Source organism: Macaca mulatta, chromosome 1, assembly GCF_049350105.2.
Source record: "Macaca mulatta isolate MMU2019108-1 chromosome 1, T2T-MMU8v2.0, whole genome shotgun sequence".
Lineage (NCBI taxonomy): Eukaryota > Metazoa > Chordata > Mammalia > Primates > Cercopithecidae > Macaca > Macaca mulatta.
Genome location: NC_133406.1, coordinates 4652204 through 4672537, shown reverse-complemented (window position 1 = coordinate 4672537; position 20334 = coordinate 4652204). Strand labels below are relative to the sequence as shown.

Genomic DNA, 20334 nt, shown 5'->3' with positions numbered 1-20334 from the left:
TAGTTAAAATGTATTAATTTCATATGGGAAGTTACCTGTGGTAGAATTCAAAAGCCAAAAATATTGGCCGCTTGGCATGGCTAAAGTTGGGTAATAAAATTTTTAAGGGTTTGTTTTTTAAAGAGCACTATAGTTAAGAGTCAGCTTAATTAAAAGTGGATAAACCAGCTATAGATATATTTAAAAGGCCTTTATGTTTCTGTCTTCTTGGATCTTGTTTTTCTGGAAAAAGATCTTTTTGCCTTCTCAGTCAACTGAATTATTTTCCTCCACTTTTTTGTTTTGCCTATCTTAATGCACACGAGAGGCCGTGAGATAGCTTCCGGCAGCCTGGGACTCCTTGGGAAAAACAGGAGGCACCACAGTCCCCGTTTTGGAAGAAAGCTCTGTTTTCCTCATGAAACCCCGAGAATTAAAAGCAGATAGATCCCTCTCAAAATCAAAGGCTCTGTTCTGTTTTGCATTGTGTTATCTGATGGTTTGAGTTTTAGGGGTATCAGAAATTACTTCTCATTCTGAGAGAGCTTTGGTGTGTAACAACCAGGTAGGAAATATGTTTTAGAGGTTGGCTAATAGTAGTTATGGAGGCATACTTGAGTCTTTGCACACTTGGATCAGAGAAGCACGCTTTGGCCACCTGGAAGACATGGAAACATTCCCCCTCGCCCTCAGAGAGAGGAGACTCCCACGGGGGGGTGGTCTAATTACAAATGGACTAATTGGCTTTGGGGTGCCTTGCAATGAAATGCACAGTCGGTAAAAGCACTGCACTGCCTTCTCTCGAAGTATTTCCCTCCTCTTGGGATCCGGGATCCAGTATAAAACGGAACCCTTATTTTTAAGAATCTGTCTTTGCCTTCAGAGGCTTATTTGCTGCTTATTTGGCCCTAGAAACACAAGCTTTCCTGGCCCTGTTCCTCCAGGGGCTCCCCCATGAAGCCAGTAATCCAGTTAAAAAACTGGCAGATGAAAAATCGTACAAGTGCTGAATCTTCTGTCTGGTGTGTGATGTTTACATAAAAAAGCTCTGATTAATTTCCTTAGAAAAATGAGCGCTTACATCACATATTTTGTTGGAAAAATAGAAACTTGAATGCCTTTTTATTCACATGACTTTAGTAATCTTTTGGAAATAAAGACAGTTTTAAAGATTATTGGTAAAATGTCATGAAAATATAGACATTTAGTCTAAATTAAGATCAGAGATCAGATTTGCTAAATGCTTTAAAGTCAAATTGTTCCTTGGACTTTTTTTTTTTGAGACGGAGTCTCGCTCTGTCGCCCAGGCTGGAGTGCAGTGGCGGCATCTCAGCTCACTGCAAGCTCCGCCTCTCAGGTCTACGCCATTCTCCTGCCTCAGCCTCCCGAGTAGCTGGGACTACAGGCGCCCGCCACCTCACCCGGCTAGTTTTTTGTATTTTTTAGTAGAGACGGGGTTTCACCGTATTAGCCAGGCTGGTCTCGATCTCCTGACCTTGTGATCCGCCCGTGTCGGCCTCCCAAAGTGCTGGGATTACAGGCTTGAGCCACCACGCCCCGCTGTTCCTTGGACTTTTGAAATCGTTTGATTTACCTACTTTGGAGCATTAGGTTATAAATAAGGCCTGGGGACACATGGACAGCCATGCCCCTAGTTATGCTGAAAACAGGCCTTATCTTCACTTCTGTCTGGTGTCCTAGGTTCCACCCCTAGAATTAACTCACTCACTGATCAGGTTTTTCACTAAAATGAAAGTTGCTAACGTGAAACTGAGATTACTGGAGAAACAGTTTTACATACAAGGTGTGTAGGGAATTTTTTTTGGTAAAAGATTATAAGAAGGCATAGGAATATGGCTTTTGTTAAAGGGCATGTAATTTTGTCTAGTTCAGAGGGTTTTAAAGATTGTCTCATCCTAAAAGAGGAACGGAACAAATCTGAAGGTTTAAGCAAAGTGAAAAGGTTTGTAAAGGGTGAATCTAAAAAAAAATTCTGTGGGTATAAATAAGTTGGCTAAGAGCTGAAAGAAATAATTAGCTTTTTTCTGTAGGTTAAAATATTAAAATCATACTGATGTGGGGCCAGAATCTGGGCCCCTGTGTCCAAATAACAGGGTTTTCTTAGAAAACTGATCTGCTGTTTGATGGAAAATTGTAAAGGGTTCTAAAAAGTTTATGAAAATCTTACCTTATGGTCAAACTAATTAAAACTGGATAGAGATATAAAACTTTATTTAAAAAACTAGCTTTAACATTAAAGATGCACATGAAATTTGGTTTTCTCTTCTGAAGACGATTTTTATGTAATGTTAAAAGATAATGAAAGGGTTTTGTTTTCTCCTTTGGATAAATGGCAGGGGAAAAAAAGGAGGAGAGAGAGAAGAGAGATTCAGTTGGCCTCGTGCTATTTTCATTGGATCTTCCTTTGGAAAGCTAAGTCACCTCTATCACAGTAAAGGTTTTTCTTTTTGTTTTTAATTGTTTTGGAGTTATCATTTTGGCCAAATGAATGACTTATAGTGACCTGGGATTCTATTTTGTGATATCCAGTGTTTTAAACCTTTGATATTTGATAGACTTTCCAAAATCAAATTATAAATTATGTCTCTTTCTAACCTAATATTTTAGATATTAGGTCCTCTAAAGTCCAAAAATCATACAGGAAGCATTGTCAAATATAAAATGGTGTTCGGCTTTCTTTGGTCTATATTTGTGTAAATGTGTTATTGGTATATGTTCCAAAATTAGGTAAAACTGCTATAATTCTAATATGACTTAGGATATGTTACCAGTAATAATTATAATTATTATGTTAAATGACTGTGTGCCACAGAGGTAAATTTCTTTGTCAGTTGTGCCTTTAACAGTGGCTGCCCTAAAATGTTTTTGTCATCCACAGACAATTGTTGTCTCACGTTGGTCCTCTTTAAAACATGATTTTATAATCAGCTATAAAATTTAACAAGTGCTCTTAAATGCAGGTTTCTGATTAATAACTCTGGGAGATTGTGACATTAGAATAGAAAAAACTTTTCAAATAGAAGAGGGAATGGTGTTTGGTTTTCTTTGGGGCTGTGTTTGTATAAATATGTTACTGGTATGTGTTCCAAAAGTATGGGAAATTTCTCTAATGTTATAATTTAGTGTACATTATTAATAATTATAATTGTTATGTAAAATTGTTGTATGCCACAGAAGTAACCAAAATTCCTAGTCAGTTGTAGCTTTAATAGTGGCTATGGGCTTTTGCCATCCACAGACCTTTGGTCCTTTTCAAAAGGCAGTTTATATGACAGATATAGGACTCTGAGTGCAGGTCTCAGATAACTTTAAAAATTGTGTTATTGGAATGGAGGAAAAAAACCAAACTTATAGGGCTCTCATGGAGAGCTAATGTGTTAAACATTGCTAAACCTTTTGTTTTCAGAGTCAGGAGAACTTATTTCTTTAGAGCTATTTGCAACTTCTAACAAGTGAGTAAAATATACTCCTGTGAACAAAATTTAGAGTATATTTGTTCCTCTCTACCTGATTTCTCCAAAATTTGGAAACTATTTGTGAATATTCTCAATTTATGGCAGTATGGTTAATTGCATAAGTGCAATAAGAATCTGTTTTCTTTTGTAACAGAACACAACTGGAGAAATTGGTTATTTTACCAAGGCCTTGACTGGAATGGCATGCTTCCTTTAAAGAATCAAAGTTGACTTACAGAGCCAATTAAAGCCCATTGGGGAATCTGGCCTCATACCTTGTTGACACAGAGTCCCTGTACAAGGTTCCTGACCTGTGGTAAGTAAAGAATGTCACTTTCTAACGGGCCCAGGAACTCCAAGTTATCTTGAGACTTCAAGAGGAAAGGAATTTTCGAATACCAACTCACAGGTATTTGAGGCTGGGCTCAGTTTTTTTTCTTTTTTTGAGTCGGAATCTAGTTCTGTCGCCAGGCTGGAGTTCAGTGGCTCAATCTCAGCTCACTGCAACCTCTGCCTCCCAGGTTCAAGTGATTTTCCTGCCTCAGCCTCTCGAGTAGCTGGGATTACAGGCATGCGTCACCACGCCCAGCTAATTTTTGTATTTTTAGTAAAGATGGGGTTTCACCTTGTTGGCTAGGACAGTCTTGATCTCCTGACCTCGTGATCCACCCACTTCAGTCTCCCAAAGTGCTGGGATTACAGGCATGAGCAACTGCGCCCAGCCTAGGCTCACCTTTTAAAAAGTCTTATCTGAGATTCTTCGTGGAACAGAGTTCTATCAAAGCCAATGAAAAAAGCCTAAGTGAAAAATAATTATTATTGCTGCACTGTATGCAAATAATCAGGCCAAGTACAGTAAGACTAAAGTTTATTTTATAAACAAATCAGTTCTATCATGGTTTGTTTTGAATAAAAATGGTGATGAGAGAAAAAAATTATGCTTCAAAAGAAAAACTATAGTACACTGTTGTTAGGTGTTCTTGAGGTTTTTTCTGCAGTTTAGACTAAACACTAAATTCTTTGTGGGTTAGAAGTCCCCAGACTAATGCTTTCAAATCTTTGCTTTTAAAATTGGGAATTGTACTCCTCATCCTAGGACTCATTATTTACCTTATAGCAGGCTGTTCACTTAAACATTGTAGTAAAACTATAGATGAGAGTACTAATGTGTTTGCCATGCCAGCCTTGGAAACCCAGCCAGGCCTGCATGAGTCTCTTAGACAGTTGCACAGCGGTTCCACTCTTCTCACCTTGGAGTTCACTCCCATTCCCATTACGTCCTCTGTCATCTGGAATAAGCCAGAGTGATCAACGGCCTTTTCCCATCTTCATAACCTACCCAAAGGGAAGGGTTGAAACCATCTTTGCAAAATTATGATTGAGACAGTGAAAGAGATCTAACTTAATGGACTGTATCTTGCTTCTAACCTCAAAGCTGTCATTGTTCATTCCTGGGCATAGGCTGAACTAACTTTGGACTTTGGGAGAAATTTAGTTTATAGTTTACATAAAGACGGTAACAGCCCTTTCCCAAAGCAGACCTCCTTCTTGCCTGGAGACTAGATTGCCTTTGTAGGACTAACATTAACCACAAGATTTGAAAATAGGTTTAGGAATCATGCAGCTGGAGGATACAAGATTCTGACTCTCCCTGAACTGCTCCTAAGATTAGTGCTGGAGAGATTTTGCAGACCCTGTACTTGCTGGATCAGCTGGCACCACCCAGATCAATCAACTGGCTCATCTGTTCTTGTGGCACCCGCCCAGGAAGTGACTCAGTACAAGAAGACAGCTTCTACTCCCTATGATTTCATCCCCGACCAACCAGCACTCCTGGATCACTGGCTTCCGCCAACCCACCAAGCTATCCTTAAAAACTCTGCTCCCCTGTTGTTCAGAGAGGCTGATTTGAGTAATAATAAAACTCCAGTCTCCTGCAACAAATAAATAAATAAATAAAATAAAAATCATTTATGGTGTGCCTGGCCAGGTCTGGTGGCTCACACCTGTAATCCCAGCACTTTGGGAGGCTGAGGCAGATGGATCACTTGAGGCCAGGAGTTCGAGACCAGCCTGGGCAACATGGGGAAACCTCGTCAGTACTAAAAATACAAAAATTAGCCGGGCCCTGTGGCACATGCCTGTAATCCCAGCTACTCCTGAGGCTGAAGCAGGAGAATCGCTTGAACGCGGGAGGCGGAGGTTGCAGTGAGCCGAGCCAGGTGGAGCCACTGCACTCCAGCCTAGGTGACAGAGGGTGACTCTGTCTCAAAAACAACAAGGCCGAGACGGGCGGATCACGAGGTCAGGAGATCGAGACCATCATGGCGAACACGGTGAAACCCTGTCTCTACTAAAAAAAACATACAAAAAAAAAAAAAAAAAAATGAGCCTGGCGAGGTGGCGGGTGCTTGTAGTCCCATCTACTCGGGAGGCTGAGGCAGGAGAATGGCGGGAACCCGGGAGGCGGAGCTTGCAGTGAGCTGAGATCCGGCCACTGCACTCCCGCCTGGGCGACAGAGCGAGACTCCGTCTCAAAACAACAACAACAACAACAACGACAATCACTTATAACGTGCCTGCTCCCTGGAAAGCACTGCCAGATATGTATTTACTATTGCAGTGTCCATACACAGTCACATGAAGATGTGGGCTAAAACACACACTACCTTAAAAGTTTCACATTCATTCAGGCAACTGGGATTTTTCTTTTTCTTCTCTTTCTTTCTTCCTTCCCTGCTTCCTTCCTTCTTTCTTTCTTTCTTTTTTTTTTTTTTTTAATTGGCAACTCGGATTTTTCGAAGTGTTTTTGCTATCTCACTGCTGGAAAGCCTGGTTCTGCCTTTCCTAAAATCCGGTGTGCAGGTTCGCTACCAGCTACTTTCAGGCCTCCAGGGAGCGCAGGCAGCGGCGCGCACGCGCACACTTCTCCCTCGCTGGTCCTCAGGCCCGGCCCGCCCTGTCCAGCCGCGCCGGGACCCAAGCGCCTCCTGCCGCCCGCCTGGCCGTCGTCACCCGGGAATGCGCGAGGCCTGGACCGGAGTGGCCGAGGCGGTTGGGCGGCGGCGGAGCAGGCGCCATGTCAGTCCGGGAAGTGGCCGTGCTGCTGTCGTGGCTGAGCTGCTGTGGCTTGGCCGTTTGGAGGTAGAGAGACGCCAGTCGCAGGCGAGCGACTGGGCGGGGATTACCCCCCGCAGGGCGGGCGGGAGGGTCCCGCTCCCCACCCCATGCGCCCCGGGACCGCTGGCCCTGGCCGACCACTGCCTCGTCTCCCGACTCCCCAACACCGGCACCAGTGTCCCGCCGCTCCCACCCGAGAGTTTTCCATGAGCGAGAGGGGCCGCTGTTTGCACTTTGCTGATCCAGTTCCTGCAGTAAGGTCGCAGTACTTTCATGCTGTCCTCAGAACATCTGAGTCCCAGTGAAATCTTACTTTTTTGTTTTTTAGGGCGGCGGTTGTCTGTTTTAGAGACGGCCTCTTGCTCCGTTGCCCAGGCTGCAATGCAGTGGCGCCATCATAGCTCCCTGTAGCCTGAAACTCCTGGGCCCAAGCGCTCCTCCCACCTCGGCCTCCTGAATAGCTGGGACCACAGGCACGCGCCACCACGCTTGGCTAAATTAAAAAAAAAAAAAAAAAAAAAAAAAAAAAAAAAAATTGGCAGAGACAGGGTCTCACAATATTGCCCAGACTGGTCTTGAACTCGTGGCCTTAAGGGATCCTCCTGCCTGGGCCTCCAAAAGTGCTGTAATTACAGGCCATGAGCTGTGAGCCATGAGCCATCACACCCCAGCCCCTGTGAATACTTACATTCCTCTCCCCTTGTGCACCCTTCTTTTGCCAGAGGAGAGGATCATTGTGGTCCAAGAGTGAGATGACAGTGCCCTTTTCATTAAAAAATAGCACGTGTCTATCTGCACACCCCACATACATTTGGGCCTCTTAGATCCGTTTCCAACAAGAATACATTAAATATTAGACATGATAAAGCAAGGATGAAAAGGCATTGTCATTGTTATCTGGGACTAAATTAATAAATTAAACGTGACTCTTTGAAGGACTGTTCTCTCCCTAGCCTGTCCTCAGCCCCAGTAGGAGTGAGAAGCAGCTGTTGAGGGAGCAGGTGAGGAGAAAAGGCCTGCCAGGAAAGGTCATTTCATCCTTTCACTACCAGATCTTATTAAATTACATAATTTAACTTTGTAAATTAAAGTACAAAATTTGCCACTTGTATTTTTCTCTCTGTAATGAAAGGGATCTTAGAGTCATAAGAAGTGTGAGGTGGTTCACACTTCAAAAAAAGCCTTCAATGACAATAGATTTCGGTTTTATTTATAGGTATATGTAAAATACATGAACTTTTTTTTATTCGATCTGTATATACAGAAAATGTGTTTCATTATAAAGGTGACTGATTTCTGTTAAAAATAAGAATTCAGAGTGCTATTAAGGCTTGTATAATTCTGATAAGGGAATTGCATAATCCTAGCAACTCTTCCTCTACATACAGAAAAAAGGCCTCTGATTTAAAACTTTAGGGATGGAGCAATTCCAATTGCAATTAGGTATGCAATATAGACATGGAATAGATTCTTGAAGCAAATGGAAGCTGAAGGAATTGTAGGGTGATGATTTATGATAGTCACCAGCTACATGTGCCTTTTGAGCACTTGAAATATAACCCAAATTGAGATGTGTTGTAAGTGTAATGTACACACTGGATTTCAAAGACTTAGTATGAAAAAGGAATGTAAAATATCTCTCTAATAATCGTTTTATACTGATTACGTGTTGAATAAAACTTAATATTATTAATTTTAAGTTTAATTTTAAGTTTAGTTTTAGTTTGTTTAGTTTTAATTAATTAAAAGCTAAAAATTATTAAAATTGATTTCACCCATTTCTTCTTATGCTTTTAAAGTAGCTACTTGAACATTTTTAATTAATAGGAGGTGGCTTGAATTATATTGGACAGGGCTGCGTTAGACGAATCTGATAATCCTGCGTTAGACAGGAGTTAAGAACCCTCCATTGCAGCAACATGACAAAACCCTGTCTCTACCCCAAAAATACAACAATTAGCTGGGCGTGGTGGCATGCACCTGTAGTCCCAGCTATTCGGGAGACTGAGGTGAGAGGATCACTTGAGCCTGGGAGGTCAAGGCTGCAGTAAGCCAAAAGTGCTGCACTGTACTCCAGAGACAGACCCTGTCTCAAAAAAAAAAAAAAGAAAGAAATACTGGGTTTTGAAATTCCAATCTTTATTCTTATTTTAACTCTTTGTAAGTGAAAGAGTTACAGCCCATGTTCTTCAAGAGTTTTCATCCTACCAAAAAAAAAACAGGTAAAGAGTATTAACTTCTCATCTTGTTTTACTGTCTTCAGATACTGAGCAAACCCTAACACATCCAGAGATGTGGGTAGAGGTCACTGATAGCCCCAATTTCAGCCCTGAGTTGCTGTCCAGGAAGGGAATTAGGCAGAAGGGTGAAGCTCCTGGCAACCCAGCTATGCCCTGACCATGTAGAGAATCCTCATATTTGAAGAATAAGTTAGTTTTAATATTCATACTTGGCCTCTTCCTCCACAGGTATTCCAGTAACAGCCCAAACTATCGCATTTTTAGTACCAGAAGTACTGTAAGTGTTGAATTTTTAATAAATTATAGTTAAGTATTAAATTTTTTGAACTTTAAAGCAGAGAGCAGAGTTAATCATATTGAGTTTTACAGTCATTGTCGCTCTTCCATTTCATTTCTTTCATCCCGTGTATTACCCTAACACAGGTCCCCTCCTTAATCCATGTCCTTAAATTTGCATGTAGCAAAAATAGTGTTGTTTTGAGTGTTTTTGTGATTTACTATTCACAATGTGGTGTTATTATATAGGTAGGATAACCATTCAGTATACTTCCTAACCTCTTGAGAATGGGAGTGCTATTAATAATTATACAACAGGTATAAACTGGAACTGTCTAGACAAATCAGGATGTTTGGTCACACAAACTATAGACCTCATTCTCTATATTACTTTTTTTATTCAATACTTTCTACTTCATTTCTTCTTATTGCTGCCTAATTACTAGTGTAAATCAATTATATTTTATATACCCCTATTGCTGGACATATAGCTTCCTGCCATCACAAACAATACTGTAATGAGTGTCCTCTCTACAAGTCCTTTTATGCATCTGTATATCTGTGCAATCATTTACCTGCTATATGTAGCCAAATAGAGTTGCCTGGCCATGGGAAATACACTTAATTTAAGGAAGTTCTGCAAGATTGTTTCCAGAATGGCAGTTACAATTTATGTTCTCACTCAATGTACATCTTCACCAAAATTTGATATTATTAAATTTCCTATTTTTTCCCAATCTCATTATTATCCAGTGATAGCTATTGCCGTTGTTACTTTCAATTCTTTGATGACTGGTGATTTTGAGCATCTCTTTGCGTATTATGCAGGCTTCTCCTTCTATTACCTGTTCATACCCTTTGCCCATTTTTTATTTAGTTTTCTGCCTTTTCTGATTAACACAGTGCTAGCTACATTGTATTCTAAAAGTTAATCAAATGTTGGTTTCAAAGATTCAGTTATCTCTTTCAAGTTTCTGTTAACTTTGTTTATGGATACTTTACTGGAAAAAAAAGCTAAATTTTGATGAGCCAAGTATCTCTCCTCCTTTGTCTTATGATTTAAACTTTTGGGGGCTCTATTTTTTTTGTTTGTTTGTTTTTGAGACAGAGTCTCAAAAAAGTGTTAATTTTCACAAACAAAAATCTGCTTAGATTTTGACTGGAATTGCACTTGGGGAGAACTGACACTGTTTTCATAGTAACTGGTATCATTATGATATTGAATCTTCCAATTCATGAAGAATGATGTAGCCCTCCAGAGTTGATCTCATTATCTTCTTCCTAACTTTAGTAGATTTTTTCTAATGTCTCCCAATTAAACAGATGCTCCCTTTTGGGCAGAGAGAGATACATTTCATTAAATTAACAAAGTATTCATTGGTTCCTAATTTATTGAATATGGTAAAAATAGTCACTATAAGTGATATTTATAGTGAATTGTGGAATGCCTTTTCACAGTCTACAGAAAAATGTTTTATGAGTTTTCTCCTTAGACTTGTTATCATAGTGAATCATATTAATATATTCACTTATATTGTATCATCCTTGGATTTTGGAAAAACCCCACACAGTATCAATGTAGTATTTCAATATGCTTTCAGGGACTATTGTTACTATTTTATATGAGATTCTTTTATCAATATTCATACATGAGTTTGCTCCACAGAAGTGTATCTCAGTGGGGATACCACTGAAATTTTGAGCAGGAAAAGTTTTCATTGTGAGGAACTATCCTTTGCAGAACATCTTGCTTCCTTGGTTCCCAAACACTAAGTGACAGTGACAATCCTCAGGGATTCTGTAACCTAAGACACTCTTCCATATTTCCAGATGCTGTCTAAGGCAGGCAGAATCCAGCCAGTACACACTTGGATAGCATGCTGCCTGGTATTCGCTTGGAACTGTCAGTGCCTGTGCTGTACAACTTGTTAAATAGTTGTCATATTATCCTTGCCTTTAAGGGAGCATGTGGCAGTCAGGGGTCAGAGGACCACTCTAGATTTCAGCAGAAACCACTCTAGATTTCAAGCAGAAATTTATTTGTTAAAGGAAATTAGGTGCTCACCAAACTGTTGGGAGGGCTAGGAAAGCAAGGGTCTTAGAAACCCCCACTAATTTTTTGGTTTATCAATAGTCAAAAAATTGCTGTTGCCACCAGAGATCAGTACCCGGAGGAAATTTGTGTCCATGCTACAAATCTCTCCCAGTACCTAGTGGGGGATGGTGCTTAATAGAAATATAGGATAGAGGCGTTCCCCAAAACCACTTTTATCTTTGAAACCTGGACTTTTGGTACCACTGCTTGAGGAAGACAAATGACTTCCTCTTTTTCACAAGTTCCAGTCCACATCTGATTTTCAGAATGTAAATATCATTCAGAACCCTTGAGGAGGGTTTCCTGGTTTCCAGCTCCTGCAATCCAGGGATAGCCTAGAATTACGTAGGAGTAAATTATCGTGGCTGAGAACACAATACACAAAAATGAATTCCTAGCACTGTATGGTGTCACCCGTAAATTAGAATCAGGAGTCTTTAGTTAATTTTTACTAAATAATTTAACAGTTTCTGTTGTGTTTTCTATCAGTGTTGTACTCCTTTTATAAAAAAATAAATATTTATAATTTGAACCAGGCCCAGATGGTTTCATATGGGAATTCTACCACGTCTTTAAGAAGCACATCATTACAATGTTGTTTAAAATTTTCTAAAGTATAAAAAAGAAAGGTTGAAAAGACCTGAGGGGATATTTCACAAAAAAGGATATACAAATGACCAGTAAACTTATGAAAAATTCGTGAAATGTGAATTAAAATTACAGGGAGATGTAATTACAAACCAATCAGAATGCCTAAAATTAAAAAGACTGAAGATAACAAGGGGTGGTCAGAATGTAAAGCAATAGGAACTCTAATACACTACTAGAAGGAATGCAGGTTGGTATAACCACTTTGAAAACCTGTTTTCTATTATCCAATACTGTTGAATAGATACGTATCCTGTGACACACTAGTTTGACTCCTAGGTATACATCCAGCACCAGAAGACCTATATAGGAGTGGTTACAACAGCATTATTCCCAATCACTCCAGACTAGAAACAACCCAGAAGCATGTCAATCAGTAGTATAGAGGAATAAATGCGTTTCTGTGTATTCACATAGTGAGGTACCACACGGCAGTGGAAATGAGTGCACTGTGTCCACGTGTTGACACAGAACAATATGGACGAATCTCACTATAGTGTGTGAAAGTAGCCATACAGAAAAGAACACATGCTGTATAAACTTTGTAATATTCAAAACCAGGCAAGAGGAATCTGTGTAATATATATTTGCTTTTACCACTTTGCTTTCAAATTTATTGCTATTCATTTGTTTAGAATCTTTGCTTACCATTTCAATCTCTGTTTGTAGCTATTTTATGTCTCTAATAGAATTTATTTGCACACTTGATCTTCCTTTCTTGGACAGTTTTGCCATGTGTTGGACCATTTTATTGTTTTTTCTTTTTTTTTTTTTCTTTGAGACAAAGTCTCGCTCTGTCACCCAGGCTGGAGTGCAGTGCACGATCTCGGCTCACTGCAACCTCTGCCTCCCGGGTTCAAGTGATTCTTCTGCCTCAGCCTCCCGAGAAGCTGGGACTACAGGTGTGTGCCACCACGCCCCGCTAATTTTTTGTATTTTTAGTAAAGACAGGGTTTCACCACGTTAGCCAGGATGGTCCCGATTTCCTGATCTCGTGATCCACCCACCTTGGCCTCCCAAAGTGCTGGGATTGCAGGCGTGAGCCACCACGCCTGGCCTTATTGGTCTTTTTAAGAATCACCTTTTTAATCTCGATTTTTCTTTATTATTTTTGGCAGAAATGGTCCATCTTTAATTCATAAATGACCGCCAAAACAGTTATGTCATTTTAGAAATGCAAATTGGACCCTGGAGTTTGATTATCAGCAAAAAAGGTAGATAAAGGGCAAGTGAGTAATATTACAAAACCAATGATATTGCAGCTTGCTTGAAAGTGATATTAAGAGAAGGGAAGGGGCCTGATGTTGTGGCTCATGCCTGAAATCCCAGCATTTTGGGAGGCCAAGGCAGGTGGATTGCTCGAGCCCAGGAGTTTGAGACTAGCCTGGGCAACATGGTGAGACCCCATCTCTACAAATAATAATAATAAAATAGCAGGGCATGGTGGTGCATGCCTATAGTCCCAGCTACTCAGGAGGCTGAGGTGGGAGGATTGCTTGAGCCTGGCAGGGAGAGGCTGCAGTGAGCTATGATCATGCCACTGCACTCCAGCCTGGGTGACACAATGAGACTCTGTCTCTAAGAGAGAGAGAGAGAAAGGAAATATTGAATGTACAGAAGACTTCAGAGGTTTTCCATGACTCTTCTTGATGAAAAGCATGTCTAAAAAATCCTTCTCCACTCTGTGTAAATTGAAACAGTGTATCAGTTTTCTGTTTAAATAATACCGAATCACTTAAACATGAAGTTGGTAAGTATTGTGGGAACTTTCTGCAGGCACTTGACTACATTTAAGTTAATCATTGGGAAGGTTTATATGTAAGCTTGGCAGTTTCCACAGAATTTGTTTTGTGTTTTGAACTTACATCTTTGAAACTTTTATAAGTGAAACATTTAAATATACATAAAATATAGAAATTAGCATAATTTAGACATACATAAAAGTATGGAGATTAAGTCCTTATATATCCGTTACTCAGCTCCAGTATTACAGCTTATGGCCATTCTTGTTTCATTGACTTTATCACCCACTTTTTTCCCTCCTGAATTATTTTGAAACTATTCCAGACATATCCTTTCATCCATAAATGTTTCAGTGTGTACCTTTAAATGATAAGACTCTTTTTAAAAATGACCACAGCCAGGGCAATAATGCAAGAAAATGAACTAAAAGGCACCCACTTTGGAAAGGGAAAGATAAACTATTTCTATTTGCAGATGACATGATCTTCTATATAGAAAGCCCAAGGAATGTAACAAAAAAACTATTAGAACTAATAAATTATTTTAACAATTTCGTATGGCAATTCATAGGAAATTGTAAATGGAAATTCAGGAGCACCAGAATAGACAAAACAGTCTTGAAACAGAAAAAGTGGAAGGACTCACAGTTCTTGACATTTATACAATTGGTCGTTTGAATACTAAGCTTACTACAAAGCTGCAGTAATTGAGACAGTTTGGTACTGACATAGGATAGGAATATACATCAATACGATAGAATTGAGAGTTCAGAAATGAAACCTCCCATTTACAGTCAGTTGACTTTTGATAATGATACCAAGAGAATTGAATGGAAAAAGAATCGTACTGAAACAACTAGATATCTACATGAAAAAAATAAATGTGGACCCCACCTCAGACCACATCCAAAACTGTAACTCTGAATGGATCAAACACCTAAATATAAGAGCTAAAACTGTAAAACTTATAGAAGAAAACATAAGGGAGAATCCATGACCTTGGATTAGGTGATGGTTTCTCAAAAGCACAAGCCACAAAAGAAAAAATAGATAAATTGGACATCATTAAAATTAAAATCTTTTGTGCTTCTAAGGACATCATCAAGAAAGTGAAGACAATTCATAGGATAGGAGAGAAATTTTGTGAATCATATATCTTATTACGGACTTGTTTTTAGATGTATAAAGAACTACTATTGATATAATTTGGTAATAAAAATACAACCCAGTTTTTTAAATGGGCAAAAGATCTGAATTGTCATTTCTCCAAAGAAGATATCCAAATGGCCAGTAAACACATCCCCATCAGGGAAATGGAAATCAAATAGTAAGATACCACTTCACCCGCTCAGATGTCTGTAATCAAAAAGACAGATAATAACAAGTGTTTGTGGGGATGTGGAGAAATGGGAACTCTTACATTGCGGACAAATGTCAAATGGTGCAGGCACTTTAGAAAACAGCCTGGTGGCTCTTCAAACAGTTAAACATAGTGTTACCAACGTGTTCTGCAGATTGCACTTCCAGTTTTACATCCAAGAGAAGCGAAAACATAATGTCCGCACAAAAACTAGCACATGAATGTTCATAGAAGCATTATTCATAATAGCCCCCAAGTGCAAACAATGCAAATGTTCAACAGCTAATGAAAGGATAAATAAAATGTAGTACATGTATATAATGGGACATTACTTGTCAATAAAAATGAATGAAGTACTTTTATGTGCTACAACATAGATAAGCCTTGCAAACATTACGCTAAGTGCAAGAAACGTTTCACAAAGGACCACGTGTATGATTTCATTCACATGAAATGTCCAGAATAGGCAAGTGTGTAGAGACAGAAAGTAAGTTGGTGCCTGCCTAGGGCTGGGAGACAGGGCTAGGGTGGTAACCTCCGAGGAGTGTGGCAGTTCTTTTGTGGAGTGTTGAATATGTTCTAAAATCGATTACAGTAATAGTTGCAGAACTATATGAAGATACTAAAAACCATTGAATTGTACACTTTAAATGAGTGAATTGTATGGCATGAATTATATCTCAAAGTTGTTTAAAAAACCATAACCACAATACTAATTAGCACACCTAAAAATTAATAATCATTCCTTCGTGTCATCAAATATCTAGTCAGTATTCAAATGACCAATTGTCACATAAATGTCATTTTCTGTTTGTTTATGTAAATCAAGATCCAGATAAGGTTTATATATTATGATTATATATTTCTTTAGTTTCTTTTGTAAAAGGCAAATTAGTTGAGGTAATTACATACAATGAAATTTACTCCCTTTAAGCATATTCATCACACTAGATGAGCCTTTGGCAATGCATACAGTTGCATTATCACTGTAGTAATGAAGATCTAGAACATTGACATCACCCCTGAAAGTTTCATCACACCTTTGCAGTCATGCTTGACCTTCCCCATCTTAGCCATTGGCGGCCACAAATCTATTTCCTGATCCTATAGTTTTGCATATTCTAGATAGTCATAGAAATGAAACCATACTGTATATAGCCTTTTGGGGTCAGTTTTCTTTCACTTGACTTAGTGCTTTCAGATTCATCCATAATGTTGCATATATACGAACTTCATTCCTTTTTATTGCTGAGTATTCCTTTGCTTTCTTATGCCACCATTTGTCCATTCTTTGTTGATGGCCATTTGGGTTATTTCCAACTTAGAGCTATTTCAGATGAAACTGCTGTGGACATTCATGTACATATGTGGGGACATATATTTTTATTTTGGTTAAATACCTAGGAATGGGATTACTGTGTTAGAAGGCAATGATATGTTTACAGCAAATAAGAAACGACACAACAGTTTTCTTCTTTTTCTTTTCTGAGACAGACTCTTACTCTGTTGCCTAGGGTGGTGTGTGTGGCACCATCATGGCTCTCTGCAACCTCGAATTCCTGGACTCAAGCGATCCTTCCACCTCAGCCTCCTGAGTAGCTGGGACTGCAGGCATGCACCACCACACCCAGCTAATTTTATTTTATTAGAGACAAGGTCTTGCTGTGTTGCCCTGGCTGGTCTCAAACTCCTGAGCTCAAGTAGTCCTCCCATCTCAGCCTCTGAAAGTGCCGGGATTACAGGCATGAGCCACTGCACCTGGCCCACGACTGTTGTCTGAAGTAGGTGCACCATTTGCATTCCCACCAGCAGCAGAGGAGAGTTCTCATTGTTCTGCATCTTGAATACGTTTTGGCTTGAATTCTACCTTATCTAATATCAGAGTCACAATTCCTGCTTTTATGTTGTGTTTTTTTTTTTTGTTTTTTTTTTTTTGGACAGGACCATTTTTCTGGTATACTTTTGCCCATGGCTTTTAAAAAAATTTTGTAAGAGTTAACAGACTTTATTTTTTAGAGCAGTTTTAGGTTCATAGAAAAATGGGCAAACAGTATAGAAAGAGCCCATAAAACCTCCCCATTTTGCCCTATTACTAACATCTTGCATTGGTGTCCTTCGTTTCTTAAAATTGATGAGCCAATATTGATACATCATTAGTAACTAGAATCTGTAATTTACATTAGTGTCCGCTCTTTGTGTTGTACATTCTGTGAGCTTGGACAAATGTTTAATGACGTATTTCTACCATTATAGTATCACACAGAGTAGTTTTACTGCCCTAAAAATTCTCTCTGCTCTGCCTTTTTCAGTCCTCCCTCTCCCTAGCCCCTTACGTCTTTTAACTGTCTCCGTAGTTTTGCCATTTCCAGAATGTCATTTAGTGGGAATCAAACAGTATGTAACCTTTTCAGATTGGCTTCTTTCACTTAACAATACACATTTAAGTTTCCTCCATGCCTTTTCATGGCTTGATAGCTCGTTTCATTTCAGCACTGAGTAATACTCTATTGTCTGGATCTACCATAGTTTATCCATTCACCTAGTGAAAAATATCCCAGTTGCTTCCCAGTTTGGGCAATTATACATAAAGCTGCTGCAAACATTCGTGTGCAGGTTTTCATGTGGACCTCATTTGGGTAAATACCGAAAAGTGCAATTGCTAGATATATGGTAGGAGTATGTGTAGTTTTGTAAGAAATTGCCAAACTGTCCTCCAAGATGGCCGTACGATTTTACACTGTCACCAGCCATGAATGGCAGTGCCGTTGCTCCACGTCTTCACCAGCATTTGGCGTTGTTAGTGTTTTGGATTTTTGCAATTCTAATAGGTGTGTTGTGGTATCTCGTTGCTTTAATTTGCTGTTCCCTGATGACATACGATATGGAGAGTCTTTTCTTTCTCTTTTTTTTCTCTTTCTTTTCTTTCCTTTTCTTTCCTTTTTTTTTTTTTTTTTTTTTTATTATACTTTAAGTTCTAAGGTACATGTGCACAATGTGCAGGTTTGTTACATATGTATACATGTGCCATGTTGGTGTGCTGCACCCATTAACTCGTCATTTACCTTAAATATATCTCCTTATGCTATCCCCCCTCCCCCCCCGACCCCATGACAGACCCCAGTGTGTGATGTTCCCCTTCCTGTGTCCAGGTGTTCTCATTGTTCAATTACCACCTATGAGTGAGAACATGCGGTGTTTGGTTTTCTGTTCTTGCGATAGTTTGCTGAGAATGATGGTTTCCAGCTGCATCCACGTCCCTACAAAGGACATGAACTCATCCTTTTTTATGGCTACATAGTATTCCATGGTGTATATGTGCCACATTTTCTTAATCCAGTTTGTCATTGATGGACATTTGGGTTGATTCCAAGTCTTTGCTATTGTGAATAGTGCTGCAATAAACATATATGTGCACGTGTCTTTATAGCAGCATGATTTATAATCCTTTGGGTATATACCCAGTAATGGGATGGCTGGGTCAAATGGTATTTCTAGTTCTAGATCCTTGAGGAATCGCTACACTGTCTCCCACAATGGTTGAACTAGTTTACAGTCCCACCAACAGTGTAAAAGTGTTCCTGTTTCTCCACATCCTCTCCAGCACCTCTTGTTTCCTCTCTTTGTCACCTGTATATGATCTTTGGTGAGGTGCCTGTTCAGATCTTTTGCCCATTTTTAAAGATGGGTTTTCATTTTCTTATTGTGGAGTTTTAAGAGTTTTTTTGTGTATTCTGGATACCAATCTTTTATCAGATATGAGTAACTTTGCAAATATTGTTTCCCAGTCTGTTGCTTGTCTTTTCATTCTCTTTACAGTGTCTTTTACAGAGCAGAAGTTTTAATTTTAATGAAGTCCAATTTATCAAACTTTTTTTTTGATTTTTGCTTTTTGGGGCATATCTAAGAAGTTGGTGGCAAACCCAAAGTCACCGAGGTTTTCTCTCATTACTTTAGTCTTTCTGGGTCACCGTTTTCTTCTGGTATTTCTTTCGAACAGCATGCATTGGGTCTTGCTGTGTGAGTTAAGCCCATTCACATTTAATTATATAACATGTCTTTGGTCTCAATTCTCATATTAGTTTATCTTAGGTGTGTTATATTTACTGTTTCTTTCTCTTCTGGATTCTTTTCTTTAAAAAAATTGTCTTTCTATATTTAGAAAGGTTTGTATCTTTGTTTTAGTGGTTGCCTTTGTGCTTATACTTTTTGAACATCTTTGGTGCCCTGCTCTTTTATTTACTCTTTTACTGCCTGGTTTCTTTCTTTTTTTGCTTTTTTTTGTTGTTTGTTTGTATGTTTTGTTTTTTTGTTTTTTTGAGATGGAGTCCCACCCTATCGCCCGGACTGGAGTGCAATGGCATGATCTCGGCTCACTGCAACCTCCGACTCCCAGGTTCAAGCAATTCTCTTGCCTCAGCCTCCTGAGTAGCTGGGATTACAGGTGTCCACCACCAAGCCCAGCTATTTTTTTTGTATTTTTAGTAAAGACAGGGTTTCACCATGTTGGCCAGGGTGGTCTCAAATTCGTGATCTCGTGATCTGCCCGCCTCGGTTTCCAAAGTGCTGGGATTACAGGTGTGAGCCACCGCACTCAGCTTACTGCTTAACAACCAGGCAATGATCTTATTCTACTTTCTTTTTTCATTCTCTTGCGTATTTTTTAGTCAATGATCTTATTCTACTTTCAATGATCTTATTCTATGTTCATTTCAGTTTTTCAATTTCGTGTATTATTCTTTAATTATAGAATATTATTATAAGAAGATTATCGTTCTTTAATTATAGTTCCTGTTATTGCTGTGTTCCAAATATTTTGGTTTTCTTCTTCAGGATCTCCAGATACTGTATTGGATTTTATAGTCCCCCATGTATCTGGATGTACAGATGCATCCAATGTATATTGGATTTTCTGTGCCTATCTTTCGTATTTGTTGCTTACTCTTAAATCACTTAATCATTTTTTAATTGCTTCTTTGTTTTCTTCTTCTTCTTCATCTTTTTTTTTTTTTTTGGAGACAGGGCCTTGGTCTTGCTCTGTCATCCAGGCTAGAGTGAAGTGATGCAATCACAGCTTAGTGCAGCCTTTAACGCCTGGACTCAAGTGATCCTCCCACCTCAGCCTCCCCAGTAGCTGGGACTACAGGTGTGTGCCACCACACCCAGCTAATTTTTAAATTTCTTATAGAGAGTTGTCTCCCTATGTCGCCCCGGCTGGTCTTAAACTCCTGGGCTTAAGTGAGTTTTACTATTGGTTGCTGTATTGTTGTCCAGTGTTTTTGGGGACTATCCTAATTGTTCTTTCTGTGTTTATTAGGAAATTTAAATAAATTTTAAACACTACATCCCCAAAGCCCCTTCCCAATGCTCTTTCATTTGTTTTCTTTTATAAATTTCTACT

General features: G+C 39.2%; 1 protein-coding gene across 2 annotated transcripts in view; it reads left to right on the top strand.

Moving 5' to 3' along the window:
* Positions 1-6214: 6214 nt before the first annotated feature.
* CATSPERE (catsper channel auxiliary subunit epsilon) overlaps positions 6215-20334 on the top strand; it is a 175359-nt gene continuing 161239 nt past the window's right edge. Inside the window, exons 1-2 of one of the 2 annotated variants that reach the window (XM_001089826.5) lie at positions 6397-6599; positions 9044-9092. In XM_001089826.5, coding sequence (XP_001089826.2) covers positions 6535-6599; positions 9044-9092 — 114 coding nt within the window. In that variant the 5' untranslated portion in view covers positions 6397-6534. Of the gene's footprint in view, positions 6600-9043; positions 9093-20334 lie in introns of both variants that reach the window. The other variant, XM_077998160.1, reaches the window with a different exon arrangement.